Source organism: Leptosomus discolor, chromosome 8, assembly GCF_034619465.1.
Source record: "Leptosomus discolor isolate bLepDis1 chromosome 8, bLepDis1.hap2, whole genome shotgun sequence".
NCBI classification, from domain to species: domain Eukaryota; kingdom Metazoa; phylum Chordata; class Aves; order Leptosomiformes; family Leptosomidae; genus Leptosomus; species Leptosomus discolor.
Window position 1 is genome coordinate 3,424,092 of NC_141398.1, and position 19,733 is coordinate 3,443,824.

Here is a 19,733-nt window from a genome sequence, read left to right on the forward strand (position 1 = left end):
CAAAAAAGGGCAGAATAATTCTGGAATGTGCTATAGAGAATTCACACAGTCATTTTAATTCTGTTGTAGAATAGTTGTTACGTAAGCCTTACGTAAAACCCCTTTTTGGAGGATGGTAAATTGTTGCACAGCTCAGTCAAGACGACGTGTTGTCCCGTAGAGGTCGTGGGCAAGGGGTTTACTCTTTGTTGTTTGACTCACCAGTCTGCGAACCCCTGCCTTGTCTGTTCTGTAGTCATCTTTATAGAGTAAAATATTATATTGGTAATACCTTTAGCCTGAAATCTTTATCAGTCTTTAAAAATCCTTTGGCTTTCACCGCTTCCAAGAATTACTGAATGCAAGAGTAGGGGTTAGTTTGGTGTCATGTACAAGAAACTTAAATTTTCGGAGTAGCCACAAAGCTTAGCTGACGGCTTCAGGTGTTCAGATCACACAATAGTTCTCTCTTGAGTGACCCTTGGAAACAGGTCCAGTCCTAATTCGTGATTTTAAGGAAAAAAGCACTTCAATACAATTAAGATCTGTGCAGCGAAATTCCAGATTTTGGAAAAAAACCAAAACAACGTTAACAAAAAAAGTTGTTTGCTGCAGGTGCTGATAACACCTGAACTCATCATCAGATAGCAGAGTGCTCAGTGTAGAAATGAGAAGTTCCACCGTTTGTCTAGAAGATGTTTTGTCAACCCACTGGCAATATTTCCAATGTTTGCAGAAAAAAAATCTTACTTCTTTTAGAGCTGTCACGAAACTAGTACTGTTGCTCCGTACTGGTGTTAATCTTTTGAGTGACAACTTTGATGAAGAACAAATAAAATGTGGATATATATTTTGCTTTTTAAAAAAATATGAATTATTCTAAAAGTCTATAAAGAAGTCTGAAAATTGGTCTCTACCTGTTACGTTTGTTTAATTTTGTTGCATTAGTTGTTGGTATTTATTGATTAGGAAATGCAAAAAATGATTGTGATTTTTCCAGTGTACTGTGGTTCCAAAGATGGAACTGATGGAAGGAAAAATACCTTTTTGTAGAACTTTCCCGCTCAGAACTGTCAACAACTGTAGTTGCTGTATCCAGTGTAGAGCCACCTTTACCTGTTCTAATGGTTTGGAGAAATGTTTAATTTGCCAGAGTTGAACAGGTTGAGTAATTCATTTGGAAGTGGTTTATTGGGAATTTCTGTTATTTCTGTTCTGTTGAGTACGTTGTTCGGAATTTCTGCAGTGCTTCTGCAGACCAGAACCGTTGAACCTCACAAGTTAGTCAGCTGTCGTGCATTCTCAGAGTGAACTGATTTATTCTGCTTTTATCGGATCAAAAATAACTGAGAGTAAATATTCATCATACAGAGTTCCTTCTCTTCTGATTTGGAAGGCTTGTGTCGTCTCCTGCACAGTACTGCTAATTATCGGTACAGAAGAGTGTCGGAAGGGATTTAGAAAGTAGGGGGTTGGTTTTGGTGGGGGATTTGGTTTGGGGTTTTTTTGTTTGATTTGGTTTGGTTTGTTTTTTTAAGAGAAAACTTCTCAAAATTGGGAGAATTCCCTCTCCTCGTCTCTGCTCTTTTCAATTACATTTGGAAGTCAGCAGAAACCCTTCGGGCTTTCCCTTCTTCAGAACGCTAGGTTTGGTATTCAGAAGGAAAAGACGGCATAAAAGGCTTTTGTGGTGAATATTTAGGACCGTAAAGGGATCTGTTACCTATTTGTGGCAACTTTACATGGCTCCCTCAGCCTTGTGTGTTAGTGCTGTGATGAGTGCTGCTGAGTTCACAGGCGTGTGAGTGCTGGTGAGCTGGGTTACTTGAGAAGTCTGGTCCCGTTTGGTCCCGTTCTGTCACCGGGATTGGGACAACGTCCTTCTGCCGGCCGCTCTGAGACCGCGTACTCTTGCTTTAGCAGCCAGATGTTTAGTAGCAGGAACTTTTAATTGACTTTCCAAGATGACACTTGACTGACTTCAGGGACCAGCGTATCAAGAGCATTTGTTTAAATAAATTGGTTTGAGGTTTTGGTTTGGGTGGGGGTTTTTTCCCCCCCTCCCCGATACGCTTTTGGAGGTACCCAGAGAATTAACGAGACTGACTGAGTAGCCAAAGTAGATGGTGTAGAAATACAACAATTTTTAATGGACTTTTTTTCTCCTTTAGGTTATATATCATGGAGTCTTGTACTTTCCACAAATGCACATTAAATATTTGTCAAGTTACAATGTACAGCTGGGGCGCGTTGTTGAAATGCCATTTGCTTAAGGTGGAGGTTGGAGGAGCAACATCTTGTTTGATTAGCAGTGAATTTGTAACTGGCAGCTTTTTTTAAAGCTAATGCTTACTTTGGACATACATGGGGCTTAATGTATGGAGGTGGTACCGAGGGCTAAAAGAAGAGCTACCGCTAAAACAGATAGCGTGTGCGATACAGTATGTGTAGTGCTGGGTAGATGCATGCATAATTTTAAGTAAGTGCTGAAAACTTGCTCATTTTCTTTATATTCTTGCATGCTAAAAGTTTAGTCACTTTTTTTTCCCCCAAATACTAGCTCTTCAGTCTATGGCGACTTTGGAATAACTTTGCCAATTAATTTTTCCTCTTTGTGTGTGTGTGTGTCTTTGTGTGCAGGTCTCATCCAGCCAATTCCAAGGAATAGCCAGTTCTTCCAAAATTATTTTAACAATAATTTTGTGAATGATGCGGACAGACCATACAAATGCTTTTATTGCCATCGAGCCTATAAGAAATCCTGTCATCTTAAACAACACATCAGGTAAAATAAACAGAAAGAGGAAAGGAAATGGATGTAATAAATTTATGGAAAAGCATGAAGTTTATATGGTGTTCACTGAAAAGACTTCTCTTTTTACTGTCTCTTAAGTAGCGAACCAATGATAATGGATTTTTCTGGTAAAGCTGGAGGAGGCTTTGGAGTAAATTCATGCCTATGTGCAGTCCTAGCAGTACAGGTGGTTGTGTTTAGTGTGCAATTTGGCTTATTAACACTCGGAGTCCTTTTTCCTAAACTATGTGTGGGAAATGGCAAGCATTGCATGTCGATTCTTATCATAATCTTGTGATTGCGGACTCCAGATCATCTGCTTTGTATGTAACTCCTATTTTTGGAGAAGGAAATTAGCTTTTTATCGTGTGCGCTGTTTTCTGAGTACTAAACCTAAAAGAATTTAGGCTTGTAATCGAGTAAACGTTTTTAGGGATCATTTTGTTGCTTGAAGTCCAGTTCAGGTTCCATATGGTGGGTGTTTGTTACAACCACAAGGTCATGGAGTCACAGAAAATCTTAGGTTGAAGGGGAACCAGAGGAAGTAACTAATCCAACCTTGTTTTCAAAAGAAGGGGTAGCTTCAAAGTTAGGTTGGGTTGCAGTTTTACAGGCAGTGAGCTCGGACATTTAGTCAAGTTATCAAACATTGCTCGCTGGTTTATGAACTATGAATAACTGGAGGAGAAAATATGAAAAAAACAGCCAAGATGATTACTGGGATCTAAGGAAATAATCCATACAAGCAGGTGGCAATCTGCTTGTTTCTGCCATCTAAGCTCTGCACAATTTTCTCCCTCTAATTCAAATCATGGCGAGTTCCTCGTGTTCTGCTTCCAAATCAAAGTTTTGTATTGGTAGGTTCTCAAACTGGCTTGAAACAGTTCTTGGTTTCTACATGCTGTCTTAGCAGGAGGGGAGGGTGTTAAACTGAAAGAGGGGGGATTGAGATGAGATATTGGGAAGAAATTCTTCCCTGTGAGGGCGGTGAGGCGCTGGCACAGGCTGCCCAGAGGAGCTGTGGCTGCCCCCTCCCTGGCAGTGCTCAAGGCTGGATGGGGCTGGGAGCGACCTGGTCTGGTGGGAGGTGTCGCTGCCCAGGGCAGGGGGGTTGGACTAGATGGTCTTTGAGGTCCCTTCTGACCCAAACCTTTCTATGGTTCTAAATGTAGTAGTAGTAGTATACAGCATGAGGAGGTTTTTATATTTTTTCTCCAAACTTTTGTGAACATTGTTTTAGCCGAACTGAGGAGTATACATGTGGACGATAATACACTAGTCTGAAGAACCAGTATATTATCTGGCATGGAAAAATTCAAGCCAAATGTTTTAATTGAGGCAAAATACGATCAGAAGAGGAGATTGGACTGTAGAACATAATTAAAACCCTCAAAGAGTATTGCTTCTAGCCCTGCCAGTAGTGATGTGCAGGTTGTTTCTAATGTATTAGAGTTTTAATTTCTGGATTTTCTTAACTGAGGCCTCTTCCATCCAAACGGCAGTCACCTGAGTTTGGTTTATGTTCCTTATTTTAAAATTCAGTCTTGTAATAACTTTGTAAACCAAACTGTTAAGTCTACTTTAACTTCTGCTTTCTCTTCAAAAGGTCACACACTGGTGAAAAGCCATTTAAGTGCTCTCAGTGTGGAAGAGGTTTCGTGTCAGCTGGAGTTCTGAAGGCACATATTAGAACACACACCGGATTGAAAGCTTTTAAGTGTCTTATATGCAACGGGGCCTTCACTACTGGTGGTAGCCTCAGGCGACATATGGGGATCCATAACGACCTGCGGCCGTACATGTGTCCGTATTGTCAGAAAACATTCAAAACGTCACTAAACTGTAAAAAACACATGAAGACCCATAGGTATGTTCACAATTTTTATATGAACCCTTCAGCGTGTTTCAGTAGCCCTTCCTTAAAGATACTTGGAAAGGCAGCTTTGCGAATGCTAGTAATTGGATAAGGGTGTTTATTTATGGGTAGCAAACACTTCGGTAGCTCTGGGAGTACAGTAAACTGTTGTGTATGATAAAAATAAAAATGTATTTACTTAAATAGTTAGGATAACTGTCTAACTGAAGCCATGAGAAGACCTTCTTGCCTTTCTTTGCAGATACGAACTTGCACAGCAGCTTCAACAGCATCAGCAGTCTGCCTCGATCGATGATTCTACGGTAGATCAGCAGAGCATTCATGTTTCTACACAGATGCAAGTGGAGATTGAAAGCGATGAGCTACAGCAGCCCGAAGCTGTGGCAACAGATCAGCAGGCTATTTTAGAGTTAGACCAGCAGCCAGTAGTAGGCACAGAAGAAACGGCGCTAGAACAACAATTGGCTGATCAGCCTTTAGAGCAAGATGAGGGTGAGTATTTGCAGTATGATGAGGTTTATAATGAGGTAAGTTTACCAGTTCTCAAATAACGTTTCTCGTCACAAATTTCAATGATTGGGGTTTCAAGACAGTGCAAGTAAACAACTAGAAAAATCCATGGAGTAAAAGCTAACTACTTACAGTGTATTGTACAGTTCCTTTCATTCGTTGGTATTTAGGTTTGCTGTTAAAAATGCAAAAGGATTGGTTAAGGTCCCATTTAGTTGTATCAAACAAAACTACCAAACAAATACACAGGAAAACGATGCTACATGCTCAAAACTTTACCGAATCACCTCTTATGATTCATAAAAAGCACTGCTATGTGGTCTACTTAAGAACTAATACCTGTGTTTTGAGGTGGGAGAATATAAAATATTTCATGTACGTATTCTATTAGTAATGGTGGAGCAAAGTATTTTGGTTTTGCTTAGTGCTCTTTTTCGTGGTAATGAGTTAGCAACTACTCCAGAGGACTATCAATAAAGCCTACGATAACCAAAGATTTAAATAACTAAAGATACGTATTCAGCCAATAATCTTTTGTGTATTTTTAATTCAGTAAAAATTCCAATGACTATAAAATGTAGGTTTTGGGGAGCAGCTGAATTATCCAGATAATTACATCTCATGTTCTTGATATTTTTTTTCCTTTTCTTCCCCACCTCCCCACCGCCTCCTTCCCCATTTCAGATAGATTTGTGACATCCCAGCATGCTTTACAGGAAAACATCACTCAATTTGAACAGCAAGCTATAACGCAGCAGCCATTTGATCAACAGGGCTTATCACAAGGTTAGTAATAAATAAAGGTTTTTAAAGTGGTTTTTATAGATTTGGCTTTACAGCATAGCTGTCGTGAGGCATTTCAAAAGCGGGCATCCACAGGCAGAGTAACTGCCATGCAGAGAACTTGCAAAAACTTTTTCTTAAATTACTATTTTGAAACTATATTTTGTAGAATATTTTAAATACTTAAATATAAACAGCTTTTGCTTTTGTGAGCCGATGTTTAGTTACAGTATGGGGTCTGTAGTCCGGCATTTCATGTTCTTTCTTTGCTTGTGTTTGAAATTGCTGGGGCAGTGGGCAGTTTACACACCTTTCCCCCTAAATACACGTGCTCATAACCTGAGATGATCAGAAACAGAATCACAGAGTGGTGGGGGTTGGAAGGGACCTCTGGAGAGCACCTGGTCCAACCTCCCTGCTAAAGCAGGGTCACCCAGGGTTGGAAGGGACCTCTGGAGAGCACCTGGTCCAACCTCCCTGCTAAAGCAGAGTCACCCAGAGCAGGTTGCCCAGGAAAACATGGCATAAGGTTTGACTGAGTAGCTGTCAGGATTCGTTGTGGAAAAAGACAGTGCAAAATAGCATCTTGGAAAAGTCGTACTTTCACCTAACCACAGCAGTTTCCTTTTGTGTTGTATAAAGCTACGTAAGTAACAGATTAAGAGATTGTAAACATTTGGAAACTCCCCCACCACCACCCAAATAATGCGAAATATGCATAAGGCTTATGTAGCCTGCGGAGAATGAAGAAATGACTGTGTTCCTTCACTTTTCACTGCCGTGTTTCTTGAGGCGTTGCTTGATGGGAAGCCACTAGTTTTGGTTTGGGATTTTTTTGGTGGGGGGCAGCAGGGGAGGGTGGTATGTTCAAGGGCTTTTCATTTGTTTTGGTTGGGAAGCATACCTCACTGGCTGACCGGTTCATCTCTTCCTCCTTGTTTCTGACTCCAGCAAATAACTTCATATATAACTTTATATAACTGGTAGCCAGTGATTGGTATTCCATCTGCTTAAACTTCTCTGTTCTTCATTTCATTCCGTGTTTAGTTGTGTAGAGCCTTTTGTCAAAACATAATTGACTGTGCTAAGTTGCGTGACACTGAAGAAACAGGATAATTTGTTGCTGATTTTAATTCTCTAGGTTGTGCTGCTTTTCATGTAACAGAAAAAAAATTAAAGTCTCCACCTTATTTAAACAAGACTGAACCAGGTCCTCTCAAAGCCCTGTGGATTATTTTCATTGCTTACCTTTTACAGTTTTCCAAATGAATGAAAAGAGACTACAGGAAAAAAAAGTGCGACCTTTCACTCTGTGTTACTCTCGAGAGTGGTGGTGGGTTTTGGTTGGGTTTTTACAGCTCCTTTGAATTTGAAAGTCCAACACGTAAACCTTGTTCTGCTGTCTTATTTAGACTTCAGTTCCTGTGTATGTGTATCTTCCCCATTAAATAAATACTGAGTACTGAGTGGTTCCTTGGGGAGGAGGGAGACTCTTCTAGAATCTCACAAAACAATTCTTTCATCATCCGAAATCTAGGCTGATCATCGGTGCATTATAAGAGAATCAGAACATTTGTGGTGTGGTGGTTTGTTGGGTTTTTTTTTTTTAAGTCTCATTTGTATAAGATATCTCCTATTCTACTTGGAATCTCATCCACAGATTCCCAACTCTTTGAAGTTTCCTTGAAGATCCTGGAGCCCTTCAAAATTTTTGAATTTCAGGTAGGTAAGCATTTGCGCGGATGCATGCGTTAAATTGGTCGACCCTCTCCCTATGTCTGCATCTGTGCTTCATGCTCCTAATTTCTTTTTCCTATCAGCTAGGCAGAACATTCCAGCTTAAAACACTGTGTCCTTTTTATCCTTGGTATTTATAGGATGTATTTTTGTTAAAATATTTTGGCTCAGTGTTTATTAATAAAACAACATAGGAGTTTTAAAAAAAAATCTCTTCGGTAGGTTTTGTTTGATTTTTCTTTTTCCTTTTTTAAGGAAAAAAAAAAAGAAAAATCTTTGCGTTTCAGACAGATGAGGTTGATATCTAGGTCTGCACAGACCTGTCAGAGCTTTGTTTAGTCTTTCAGGTTTGTTTGCAATGCATTTACAGAATTTCTGGTTTGCTCAGATAGATTTTTCTTCTTGATATGTTCAGGCTTGTAAAGAAGCGCAGCTCCTGTGAGGGTGCTGCTGGATCGGAATCTGTTACTCGTTTGAGCTAGATGTGAAGACTGAGAAAAAGGGCTCCGGTGGTGTTTGTAGTTTACGTATTCAGGCATCTTCGTTTGAAGACTTTTTAGTGAGGTCAGAACAACCAAATGGATCTTTTATCAGAAAACGTTTGGGTTATTGAATATCATCTGTCACCAAATGTGTTTTCATATAGATTATGTCACCTTGTCTTCCTTTAAAGTCTCCCTGTAAGCATGGTATGATTGTTAATAATTCAATTAGCGGTGATAGGAGAGTGGTCTTGAAAACCTACAAGAAATCCAAACACCGTTGTTCTGTAGCCCGTACAAATACACCCTTGCCGCCAGACGGCTGTTTTGCTTTCCCAAGAAGTTGATCTGCAATCTCAGGACTTGGAATTCCGAGTCTTTCAGTGACTGTTTACGCGTTGATACTGTTCAGCTGGTTCCAAAAGGTGCCTGGGAAGCAAAGCTGCAGAACACGGAACTGCTAGTGATGAGCCCCGCCGAGCTGCACCCGTGCATGTAGATGTGTTTGTAACGTTAGAGGTCAAATATCTGTCAGTAAAGACTTCGAGTTTTGTCTAAACCAAAATATTGTCTTCATTATGAGCTATCATACTGTCGTTTTTCTCATTCTCATGTGCAAGACGCATCTTTCCACTAGTAAACTGATTTCCAGAGTATTCTATTTTTTCAGTGTGTTAATGTAGAAGAGAATAGGTTGGGTGATGTCCTAAAGCCAAGAAAAACCAAGCGATGCGAATGATTACTTGTACTGAAATAACACAAAGTCCAAATCCAAGTTTAGAGGACTTTGTAGTGAGAGACTCCCCTTATTATGCAGAGCTTAAGATGCTCTCTGTTCTTTGAAGATGAAGCAAAAGCTTCTGGGAAACAATGTCTAATGATGAAAGCAAGAGCAGAAAAAGGTTCAGAAATATGTTTCCGTCTTTCTCTCAGACTGAACGTCTGCTTTTTGGTGTTTGGGGAGGGTTTTTTGAAGTTTATTTGATTTTAACGCTGTTCTGTAGTAGTAGTGTGGTGGTAGCAGATGCCTTTAGCATGCTCAGAATTTTAAAATTTTGAGTGGAGATTGACCCTCGTCCTAGTCATTGGGCAAAATGGCGATGCATCACGTATATTCCTGTTACAGCGCTGGTTTATGTTTACTCCAGAGCTACTTTCAGAAGTAGCGTTTCCTTCTTCAGTTTGTCTCAAAATACCTCTACAGTCAGAAATTTTCTTCCTGAGTGTTTTGTTGCACGATCCTGGGAAATTCTTTAGGATGTCAGTAATTGCTTTGATTAAACACTGTGAAGCGAAACAGGTCAAGGTGTAGTAACTTCTGTTTTCCTTCTTGCTTACCGATTAAAAAAAAGTTTCAGGTTTTTTAGGGAGCTGTTGCTTTGTACAGTTAATAGTACATCCTTTTTTTTTTTCAAGTAGGGCGTGGAAGTGCTTCGCTTTTGCTTCAGTTCCTTGAAGCTTGTTTTTTTGGTGTTCTCATCAAGTGTGGTGGGAATACCATTTTTCTGTGAAGGTGCTTTTAAAATGTAGTTGAAAACAGAAATTAGCAGCCGTCCGACCACCGTACAGCTTTGCGTTGCTGTTCTTCAGGCTACTTGTTATTTTGTCGTTTCACTAAGAGTAACTGAGGTGCAAGGTTCCGCTCGTTGAATCTTTTTTTTTTCTTGTAATCTTGGTAGCTCTAGGAGAGAAAATAATACACAAGTTGCAGCATTAGGTTTGGTGATAAGGTACGACCTGACTAATAATGCTTTCAAGGTTTGGTTGCGTTTGTTAGTTTTCATTCTGTGGTGTGAGCAATAGCATACAAGTAGGGTTTTTTCCTATATGGGTTACAGTATTCTGGTGTGAAAAGTGTCTTTTGGGAAAATTTCTGCTTCAACTTACACATCCCAGGTTTTGATATACTGTAATTCAAAAGATTCTTTAAGCGTTGCTTTTTTGGCCTTTGATGCTGTGGTCATCTGATGTGGGTTTGTTTCTGCCCTGTTTTCATAATCTTCACCCTTTTTGTCCACTAAAGGCAAACTGCACAGAAATAGTCAAATTGCTGCCCTTACCTTAATTACTGATAACTTGTGGTTTCATTTTTTTTCCACATAACGGATTTAATTTGTTGTTAATAATAGAAGCGTTAGGGCTTAGAGGCGTTGAGAAAAGGGCATCTCTAAAAGCATTAAAAACCTCTGCAATCTGAGCTATACTTCCCTGGCTCTGAATCATTGATACTCTCATTTCATTCCTTCATTTAGAAAAGGAAGTGATTAAGTTCTGATATTTCGGAAGAACAAAACCGAATAAAAATTTCAGGTCTTGACGCTGAAAATGTGAATGAAAATATGTTTATTTTTTACTTTGCAGTTTGCCTTTGAGAGGCTCTACTTTACTATTATCTAAAGAGTGGGAATATGTGGAGGAGATCCAAAGTAGGAGAAAACGGGGTTACTTTATCAGAAACTGGAGTTCTCCTATTGGGTCATCTCCTCCACTCACCCGCCATCCTCCCCACTGAGCTTTGCATCCTTGTGATCGGCTTCCAGTGTAGTTAAGGGAGCGTGGTACCAACGTGGATAAAGGGAGATGGGTCCACCTGTTTGACACATGCATGCTTACATACAAGAAATTCAAAATTTCAATGGCTCTAAGGTAATTGTGGCACCCCGAAGAAACTTCAAACAGTGTTTTTCTGTGGAGGAGATTTTCCAATAGAATTCCAGCTAATGGTAAGTAACCCTGTTCTGCATATTATGTAGCTGCCAGAAACATTTGTGTGCTTTGACACTCAACAGTGAAGAGTATAAAATGAGTATTACGACATGGTAATACGACTTACTCTCTTTGAAGGTGGTCTTCAGACAAAGTGTGGTGTTAGTCAAAGTCCAATTGGGTGTGTTTTCCGCGTTTAATTTCTGGCAGGTTTTGCAGTGAATGACAACTACAATCAACAGCCTCAATTTCCAGCTGTACAGCAGCTGCAGGATTCAAGCACGCTTGAATCTCAGGCTCTGTCAACGAGTTACCATCCGCCAGCCCTTCTTCAGGTTCCAACTACAGACACTATTAACGTCGTAAGTACTGCTAGAAGGCGAAGTCGCTGTTCTGGGTTCAGTGAGGAGCTTCTTTGGACTATCGTTGGTGATTGAGTAAACTGAGAAGTCGGAAAAGTTTTGTGATTTCTTTCCTAGATTGCTTATGGTTCACAACTGGAAAATAAAAGAGCGGGGGAAGGCTAAAGTGACCTGGCTACGTGTTTCTGAAAAAGAGTTGTTCGTTTTGATGCTCTAGGCTTAAAAAAATAAGTAATGCTGTGAAGTTGGATTGTAAATCTAAAATGAAGGGACCTAAAGTTACAAAATAATTTTACATTATGGCACTAAATTCTATGGATATAGATACGATTAAGCAATAAAAATAACATTACAGGTGTGTAGTGACCGTTCGTGGAGCTTGCTTATTGCAGTGTGTGATGTTTTTTCATGGTTCTCGTCTGGTTAAATTTGTAAAAGAGTTTAATTGCTAAAACTACAGTTTAAATATAACCTTTTACGATGGTAGCAGTTTCACAGACTCACAGAACAGTAGGGGTTGGAAGGGACCTCTGGAGATCATCTAGTCCAACCACTTGCTAAAGCAGGACCACCTAGAGCAGGTCGCGCAGGACCACGTCCAGGCGGGTTTTGAGTATCTCCAGAGCGTGAAGACCAACTGCAGTAATGTCTTTACCGTGATGACCTGCGTGAATTGTTGTTGCTTGTTTGCAAAGGGCAAGTGTCAGTCAGAGAACTGAGGTGGGGTTTAGGATCTGGAAGAGTTTGAGTAATTTCAGCCTACAGGCTTTGGGGCTTTCTTCTCTTCAGATCTGAAAACGTGCTGTCATTCTCAATGATTGTTCCGTGGTGGTTTTTGCTTAGAGGAAAAAAATCTGCTCAAAAAGTAGCGAGGACTGTCAGAACCTCTGTGCATTTTGCTACTGAGCGTGGGGCTCATACTGTTTTAAGATGGCTGCTCTAGTGATAAATTTAACCCCTCAAATACCAGAAAATCTACAAGAATCGAGACACGTTTTTGTCGAGGTGTTCAGTGCGTCATGTTGTCTGCTTATTCTGATTCAGGAGGTGCACATTTTGCTGATTTTTTCCTTCTCCCTATGAAAGAAAGAGTGAGGTATCATATCTCCCTCTGAATTTTTTTGCCGAAATTTATGAAAGCATAAATGTGATTACTTCTGTTGACTGTAAACGCTGTAATTTCTTTCTTGCCTATTTGTCTGACTTTTTTTTCCAGTATCGTGTTATTGAAATTTACTTGAGGCTTTGATTTTTCTAGACTACTCGCTTGATACAGGATCAATCATCACAAGAGGAACTTGAATTGCACACCCAAAGGCCTCATTTTCTTGAGGATAATGAAGATCAAAGCAGGCGTTCATACAGGTTTGTTACACTTCTAGGTTCTGTCACAGAACTTCCCGACTCTTTTATGGCTAGTTAATGGTATGCAATTAATGAAAACCATTTTCTTCTGATAGATGTGAATATTGCAACAAGGGTTTTAAGAAGTCCAGCCACTTGAAGCAACACGTGCGATCGCATACTGGTGAGAAACCTTACAAATGCCAGCTCTGTGGCCGTGGCTTTGTGTCCTCGGGAGTTCTTAAGTCCCATGAGAAGACTCATACAGGTAATAGAGTATACCAGCTCTGTATTAGCTTAACTCACGTTTGGAGTTTGTCCTGTGTGAGTAAACTTAAACCAATGGCATGCTACTTATTTGTTTCTGTTACTTTAAGGAGTTAAAGCATTCAGCTGTAGCATTTGCAATACCTCCTTCACCACTAATGGCAGCCTTACCAGGCACATGGCAACTCACATGAGCATGAAGCCTTACAAGTGCCCATTCTGTGATGAAAGCTTTCGAACAACTGTTCACTGCAAAAAACATATGAAAAAGCATCAGGCAGTCTCCTCAGCTGTAGCAGCAGCTACAGAAACAGGAGGAGGAGGTAAATTATTTCGTTTTTACTCTTACAGTCCTTAGTACGTAACAAGTACAGATGTTTCAGTGGATTACCTGAGTGCTGTAACAGCAGTGTTAGAAACTAGCCTTCCAGTATGGGTCATGTCGAATGTCCAGAGCCACTGAAATTGCTCTGTTATCTAAATTGTTGGAAGAAACCGGTTTTCCAGGAGTCTGTCCAATGTATCCAAGGTATTGTATCTTACCTAGTTATTTTTGTGTGTCACTGAAGTAGAACATTCTTTGTCCTAACTTACACCTCTATTTAATTATTGTAAAAATAAGAATTATAAATCCAGCTTTATTTAAAAGAAGTAACAGAAATAGGTAGTTAGACCTCTGAGAGAGATTTAAGTCCAAGCACGTAATGTAGTTGCCATGTGTTTAATAATAAACCCTTCTATTTTTGTCATTTCAGCTGACAGGTAAGCTAAACAGATGTGTCTGTTTATTTTTTTTTTTCCTAATAGTTGCATGTGTTGAAGATGAGGATGAAAACTCTGAAAGAACTTCCAGAAAATCTCGTCCTGGCGTCATAACTTTTACAGAAGAAGAAACAGCAGAACTGGCAAAGATTAGGCCTCAAGAAAGTGCCACTGTCTCAGAAAAAGTTCTTGTCCAGTCTGCTGCGGAAAAAGACAGGATCAGTGAGATCAAAGATAAGCAAGCAGAACTGGAAGCAGAGCCCAAATATGCCAACTGTTGTAGTTATTGCCCCAAAAGCTTTAAAAAACCCAGTGATTTAGTCAGGTAAGGAATGGAAAAGTTTTTGCCTGTTTTCAGTTTTCTGAATTGTTCACCAGAAACTTAGCAGTAACCATTTTTTATGCCTAAGCTAAAGTTTGGCTCCTATTTACATCACTTTTTCTTTTTCAGAACAGTTTAAAAATGTGTTAAAATGTTACATATTCTGCCTATGCCTAAGCCAGCCTTTTCATATTTCTTTTCCTGCAGTATTATAATTATTACTATGAAGTTTTAGACTAAATTATTTTTGTCTTGCTATAGGACTTGCATGTAAAAATGTGTAAAAATCAGTCTGAAAAAAGGCAAACGCTTAAGTCATCCTCTTTACAGGTTCTGCTTTAACGTAATGTTAGTATAAGTATTCAATTACTTGTAAAATTACTAAGATCCAAAAGAAATATTTCTACAAACTGACATAAAAGTAGAAATTCACGTATCCATGTGTTCTGGAATGACCAGGCACGTCCGTATCCATACTGGAGAGAAGCCGTACAAGTGTGAAGAATGTGGAAAGAGTTTCACTGTCAAATCCACCCTGGATTGTCACGTGAAAACGCACACGGGTCAGTACGACTTTTGAATGTCTTTATTTAGAAACCAGGTACTTTCTTGACAGGCTGTTTTAACTGAAGCCTCTGCCAGAAACAGTGTGTTTCATCTGGGAAACGGCAGCGCGGGGTGAAATTGGGTACTTAGGGCATCATCGAAGGAATCGCACGAGGATATTTTGAATAACCCGTATGGTGACCGCCTCCTGTGTTAGTGGCCTATAAAGCAGTCATAGCCTTGGGTCCTGGCAGAACTGATGTGTGCATCGATAATGTTTTAATGTCAAATCTTCTGCAGCACTTCAGTGCTAAATGGTTTTCCTGAGCAAGAGGGTGGAGTTGGAGGATTTTATAAAATTAAGTTAAAAAACTATAAACATTAGTATTTGTACGGCTAAGTAGATTGAAAAGAGTACAAAATATTTCAGCATTCAGCTCAAATGGAATCATGCAAGTCGAATATAAACCTAATTTCTGTAATATTTAGGGTTTTGCGGTAGTTTCTGTGTATTCCTGAGAGAGGTCTGATTTTAATAGTAGTATTTTTCAACCCCAATTTTGCATAAATTAAAAAAAAACCCAAAAAACATCTTAAATCTTTCATACTTGTTTTCCTCTTACCATTGAACTTCTGTAATAAACCCAGTCCTAAACTAATTAACTTCTAAAACTGGCTGCAGTTTGGCCAAGAGGCATTTTAAGCTTTTTTTCAAAAATGCAAAAGGAAGTTAGAAAGCTTTTAGTGCCGTAATATATAATTATTTTGCTCATGGAAGCTCCTTTTCCAATTCGGCGTATTTGTACTTTCTGCTGTTGTTTTGTAAGAAATACGGCTCTGGTTGTGCTGCGCCAGGCTCTGTGTGGGCGAGTATCTTGTCTCAGACAGTGGCAGGTGCTGAGGATGGTGAAAAGAACAAAGCCAGGATTTGACCGTGTTCCTGCTGGGACCCTGAACTAGAGATTGTATCTCTTTGCTCACTACATTTAACGGAGTATTTTACCTTCATTTTATCACAGCTAGAGAGAAGCCTTGATTTTATTCTTTGGTAAGAGCAGCTGTACAAAATACGTTCATTTCTTTCCCTTGTTTAGCTGGGAAGTGATATTGTGCTGGAAGGCCTGGGGGGTTCAGGAGTTACAGGGGGGTTTCAGCTGCAGCGGCACGTTTTCTGCCAGGTGTTTACATGAAGCTTTCTGTGACTTGTACAGTTGTGCATGTGGTTAATGCAACTTAACTCTGTAGATAATGCCTGTTGTTATTTGTGGTACCTTGGAAATTCCATTTGAGACCAAGGGGTTTTCTCCAATGTAATGCAACCTGAAAGGAGAGCGGAGAAAGAGGGCTCTGGGTATAGACCAGACTTTCGGATTACTTTTGAGGTGCTTGGTATTTTGGTTTAGAATATTATCTCCCTTAAAAATTTTATTAGTTTCCTACTTGTAATCCGTCAATACTAGTTGGTATTGAGGTAAAGGCTGAAACAGAAGAATAAAGCTGCTGGAATTAAAAAGGAAATGAGTAGCCAAGTAAGGAGAAGCCAAGTGCTGAAGAGATCAACATAAAACTTTAAATTCTCTAGTTTTCTGAGCTGTGTAGTCGGAACAACTGGACTAGGCAGGAAGGTGAGATGAGGAGGAGGACAGAGGCATCGAAGTGACCAAATAAGATTCTGCCTGAAAATTTTAACAGCATATATTGTGTTTTAGAAATAGGAAAAAAAATAGGATACCCTTCATTTAAGACCCTTAATTCATTTGAAAAGCAGCCAAAATTAAAAAGGCTAGTTATTTCAAATTTATTCTGTTCAAATTAGTTTAGACCCTGTATTTTTTTTTTTTTCCAACTGTTGGTACAGTGCTGTTGATTTTTAGAGGTTTTATCACTTACCTCTCTGTTTTTGAAACTGTTCCAGGCCAGAAGCTCTTCAGCTGTCACGTGTGCAGCAATTCTTTTTCTACAAAAGGGAGTCTAAAAGTCCACATGCGTCTGCATACAGGAGCAAAGCCCTTTAAATGTCCGCACTGTGATTTACGGTTCCGTACCTCGGGGCGCAGAAAAACCCACATACAGTGTCATTACAAACCAGAGGCAAAGAAAGTCAGGAAGCCTGTCACCCGTACGTCAGCTGAGGGGCTACAACCAGTCAGTCTCCTTAACTCATCCTCCACAGACCCTAACGTTTTCATCATGAATAACTCTGTTTTGACGAGTCAGTTTGATCAAAATCTGCTTCAGCAAGGACTTGTGGGCCAGGCTATCCTGCCTGCTTCGGTGTCAGGTAAAAACAGTCGCTTTATGGTGGTCGTGTTGAGGTCGAGTACTGAACTTTGCTTTGTATTAGAGGTCAGAAAATTATGCCAAACGCCACTTCCAAACAGGTAAGAGTTGTACCAAATTCCTGATTCGATGCACAGTGGTGATAGGAGTTTGTTTATTCAAGAATGAGGGGGAAAATGTTTGCGCTTCAGCTAAAAAAAGCTCTTCGGTTCTGCTGTGGTGTTACACTGCAGAAAGGAAGAAAGTACAGGTGACAAGTAGCTGGAGTACTTGTATTCTTTTTGGTGATACTCTGCTGGTTTTTCTTAAAAAGGAGAGAAGCAAAGCAGTTATTCTGTAAGCTTCTCATTCCATAAGATTTATTTTGTATTCGAGCAGTAGATGATAGAGCAAAGAAAATTTTAGCTAGTTATTTACACGAATAATGAACAGTGTGTTTTAAGTGCACGTGCTGTGCTGTGTCTGTGTGGTTAATAGTCCAAAATAAAGAGAAACAAACCCCACACCCCCAAAAAACCCCAACAAGGAAACACTGTAGTGATACAAAAAATTACTAGGGTGGGCACGTCTGTTAAATAAATAATTAGGTGCCTAGGATGTGGAGTCTTACCGACCGACAGTGACTTCAGCTGCGCTGGCACCTGAAATGTGCCACACACCGTTCCTCACTCTGAGGCCGGCTGGCACAGAATACCCAGCGCGCTTCACGGTGCGAGAAGATGACCTTTTGAGAGTGATCCTTGCTAACTCCTAAATTGCTTTCAGGAATTGTTCGTGTAAGGGCTAGCTCGCCTCAGGCAAAGCTGGGACGGGGATGGTTTTGAGAGCAGGACAGTGTTCAGGCGTCTGGAAGTGTTCCCTGCTACTGTTAAATTTTCTGCTTGAATTGTGGGTCTTGGACTGTCTGCCTGTCACTTCTGAAAGCGAGACTTTGATCTTCTGTGTTTTCTTTGGCGCTTTTTTCGGTGCAGGTCTATGATTTCGGAGGTGTGCCCACAAATTCACAGTAACGTACCAGTCTCACGTTTAACTGTAGCCATTCCAGCTTACCTGATTTGATCTCAACTGTTGTCCAAAGCCAACAAACCGTTGGTTATTCAGAAGTTGTCACTGGTGGATTTTACCAGTTAGTGATAAATTTGTGATTAAAAGCTGTCTGATGTTTGCTTGGATTTTTGAGTGAACACAATAAGAAGGAGTCTAGAATGTCCAGATGTTCCAGTAAGAGACAGGAACCTTCCTAAATCGAGATTAGTGATGTGGGTTTTGCCCAGAGCAGGTGTTCCTTGGGTGCATGTTGAGCAGATTTATTATACTAATGGATTTTGGAGGGGGAAAGATAGATGGACAGATAGATGGAGAGATGGTTTTGAAGCATCAACAAAAGGAAACTGGTTGATCATGCTGAAGGGGTTTGGAGAAGAAGGTATGTCAAACACAAGGTGACTTTTTCCGTGTATCCCCTCAAGACCTGTTGTAGAGGTCCGTTCAGCTTTTGCAATTGGGGGCTCTCTGAGCTCTGAAGATTTCGAATTTCAAATGCTAACGTACCTTTATTTCCATCCACGCCTACATAGGATGAACTTCGGTACCTCCTTGCACGACGTTTGTGCCTTGCAAAAACGTGGCAGTAGCTTTCACGTGTGTGTTCAGAGTCAGAGTGTACATAGCATGTGTAAAGGCTGCTTGTACTGAGGTGCGACACGCTCTCCAAGGGAATTTATACCAAGTTGTCCAGGTTTCCAAAGCTACTCTGGAGTGGTTCTTGTTTTGTAAGATGCTAGCTTAAATAATAACAATCCTTAAATTACGTGGAATTTATGAAGCTTTAAAATAGGCAGTCATCTGCTTCAGATTGTTTTTCTTGGCGTAAATAAATGTGCGTGTGTAACTTCTATATTGATTTAATTTCTAAAAATAATCAAGCTAAAAGAGGCAGTCAGTAATGATAAAGAAAAACATCATAATATAACTGTTTTCTTTGGTAGCTGGAGGTGACTTAACTGTGTCCTTGACAGATGGTAGCTTGGCCACTCTTGAAGGAATACAGTTACAACTTGCTGCTAATCTGGTTGGACAAAATGTTCAGATTTCTGGAATAGATGCCACCAGTATTAACAACATAACGTTACAGGTAGGTTGCTCACAGTTTCTTGTTTTTAATTGTGTGGAGTCACTTTGAGGGCTGAAGGAAGTTGAAGGAGGGTACGTGGTTCTGGAAGAGTTCCCTTGAGTTGAGCGAGGCCCATGGCAACGCCACGCCGTGTGAGACGACTTAAAGAATAGCTGCGCTGTGGGCTTTTTTTTATGGTTTGATTTCTTTCTTTTGCAGTTTTCCAGGCTTTTTACTCCTCTGGGATTTTGGCAGATTGCTTTAAAATCTGGGTGTTGGTTTTTTCCTTCTAATTGCGTTTTGTCTTTTCACTTCAAAAGCATTTTAGGCTCCCCACCCAGCCCCCCAAAAGGACCCCCCTCAGAAACAAACCAACCCAAATTATTTCACGGAATGTTCTTTTCCTTAACAGAAGACACCTGCGATATTTGGCAAGCTTTTAATACTGGGATTCACAATTTAAATTCCCATCGAGCTTGTAAAAGGAACGGCAGAAAAAGGGGAGATTATTACCTTTAAAAATTCACGTTTGAAATGACACGAAAGGGTGATTTTCCTGGACTTGGTTGTGTTTGATCAGTTGATCAGACCTCTGGAGGTCACCAGGTCCAACCCCAAGGTCAGGGAAGGGACTCTGAGTTACGTTGGGTTGCTCAAAGTCTCTCTACTCAAAGTTTTTGGCATAAAACATATTTTAGTTTTGTTTTCCCCAATCCACAAACATCCCTGAAGAGTAAAATGTCTATCTTTAACTCTCAAGAACAGCTGTTTGACTGTGAGCTGGGACCCTAATGAGCCCTAGGAGCTGAAAAAATAGGCAGTTTCTGATATCAGTCTTCTCTTTACTCCATGCGTTTTCACTGTCGAAGA

The 19,733-nt window shown here is 40.1% G+C and overlaps 1 protein-coding gene across 1 annotated transcript in view; it reads left to right on the forward strand.

Moving 5' to 3' along the window:
- Window positions 1-19,733, forward strand: part of ZNF236 (zinc finger protein 236) — a 73,068-nt gene that overhangs the window by 39,619 nt on the left and 13,716 nt on the right. Inside the window, exons 13-24 of the mRNA XM_086468862.1 lie at window positions 2,620-2,764; window positions 4,380-4,640; window positions 4,891-5,141; window positions 5,844-5,945; window positions 11,078-11,229; window positions 12,488-12,594; window positions 12,690-12,841; window positions 12,951-13,163; window positions 13,648-13,927; window positions 14,384-14,487; window positions 16,386-16,751; window positions 18,769-18,884. Of these exons, the coding sequence (XP_086324988.1) occupies window positions 2,620-2,764; window positions 4,380-4,640; window positions 4,891-5,141; window positions 5,844-5,945; window positions 11,078-11,229; window positions 12,488-12,594; window positions 12,690-12,841; window positions 12,951-13,163; window positions 13,648-13,927; window positions 14,384-14,487; window positions 16,386-16,751; window positions 18,769-18,884 (2,249 nt within the window). The remainder of the gene's footprint in view (window positions 1-2,619; window positions 2,765-4,379; window positions 4,641-4,890; window positions 5,142-5,843; window positions 5,946-11,077; window positions 11,230-12,487; window positions 12,595-12,689; window positions 12,842-12,950; window positions 13,164-13,647; window positions 13,928-14,383; window positions 14,488-16,385; window positions 16,752-18,768; window positions 18,885-19,733) is intronic.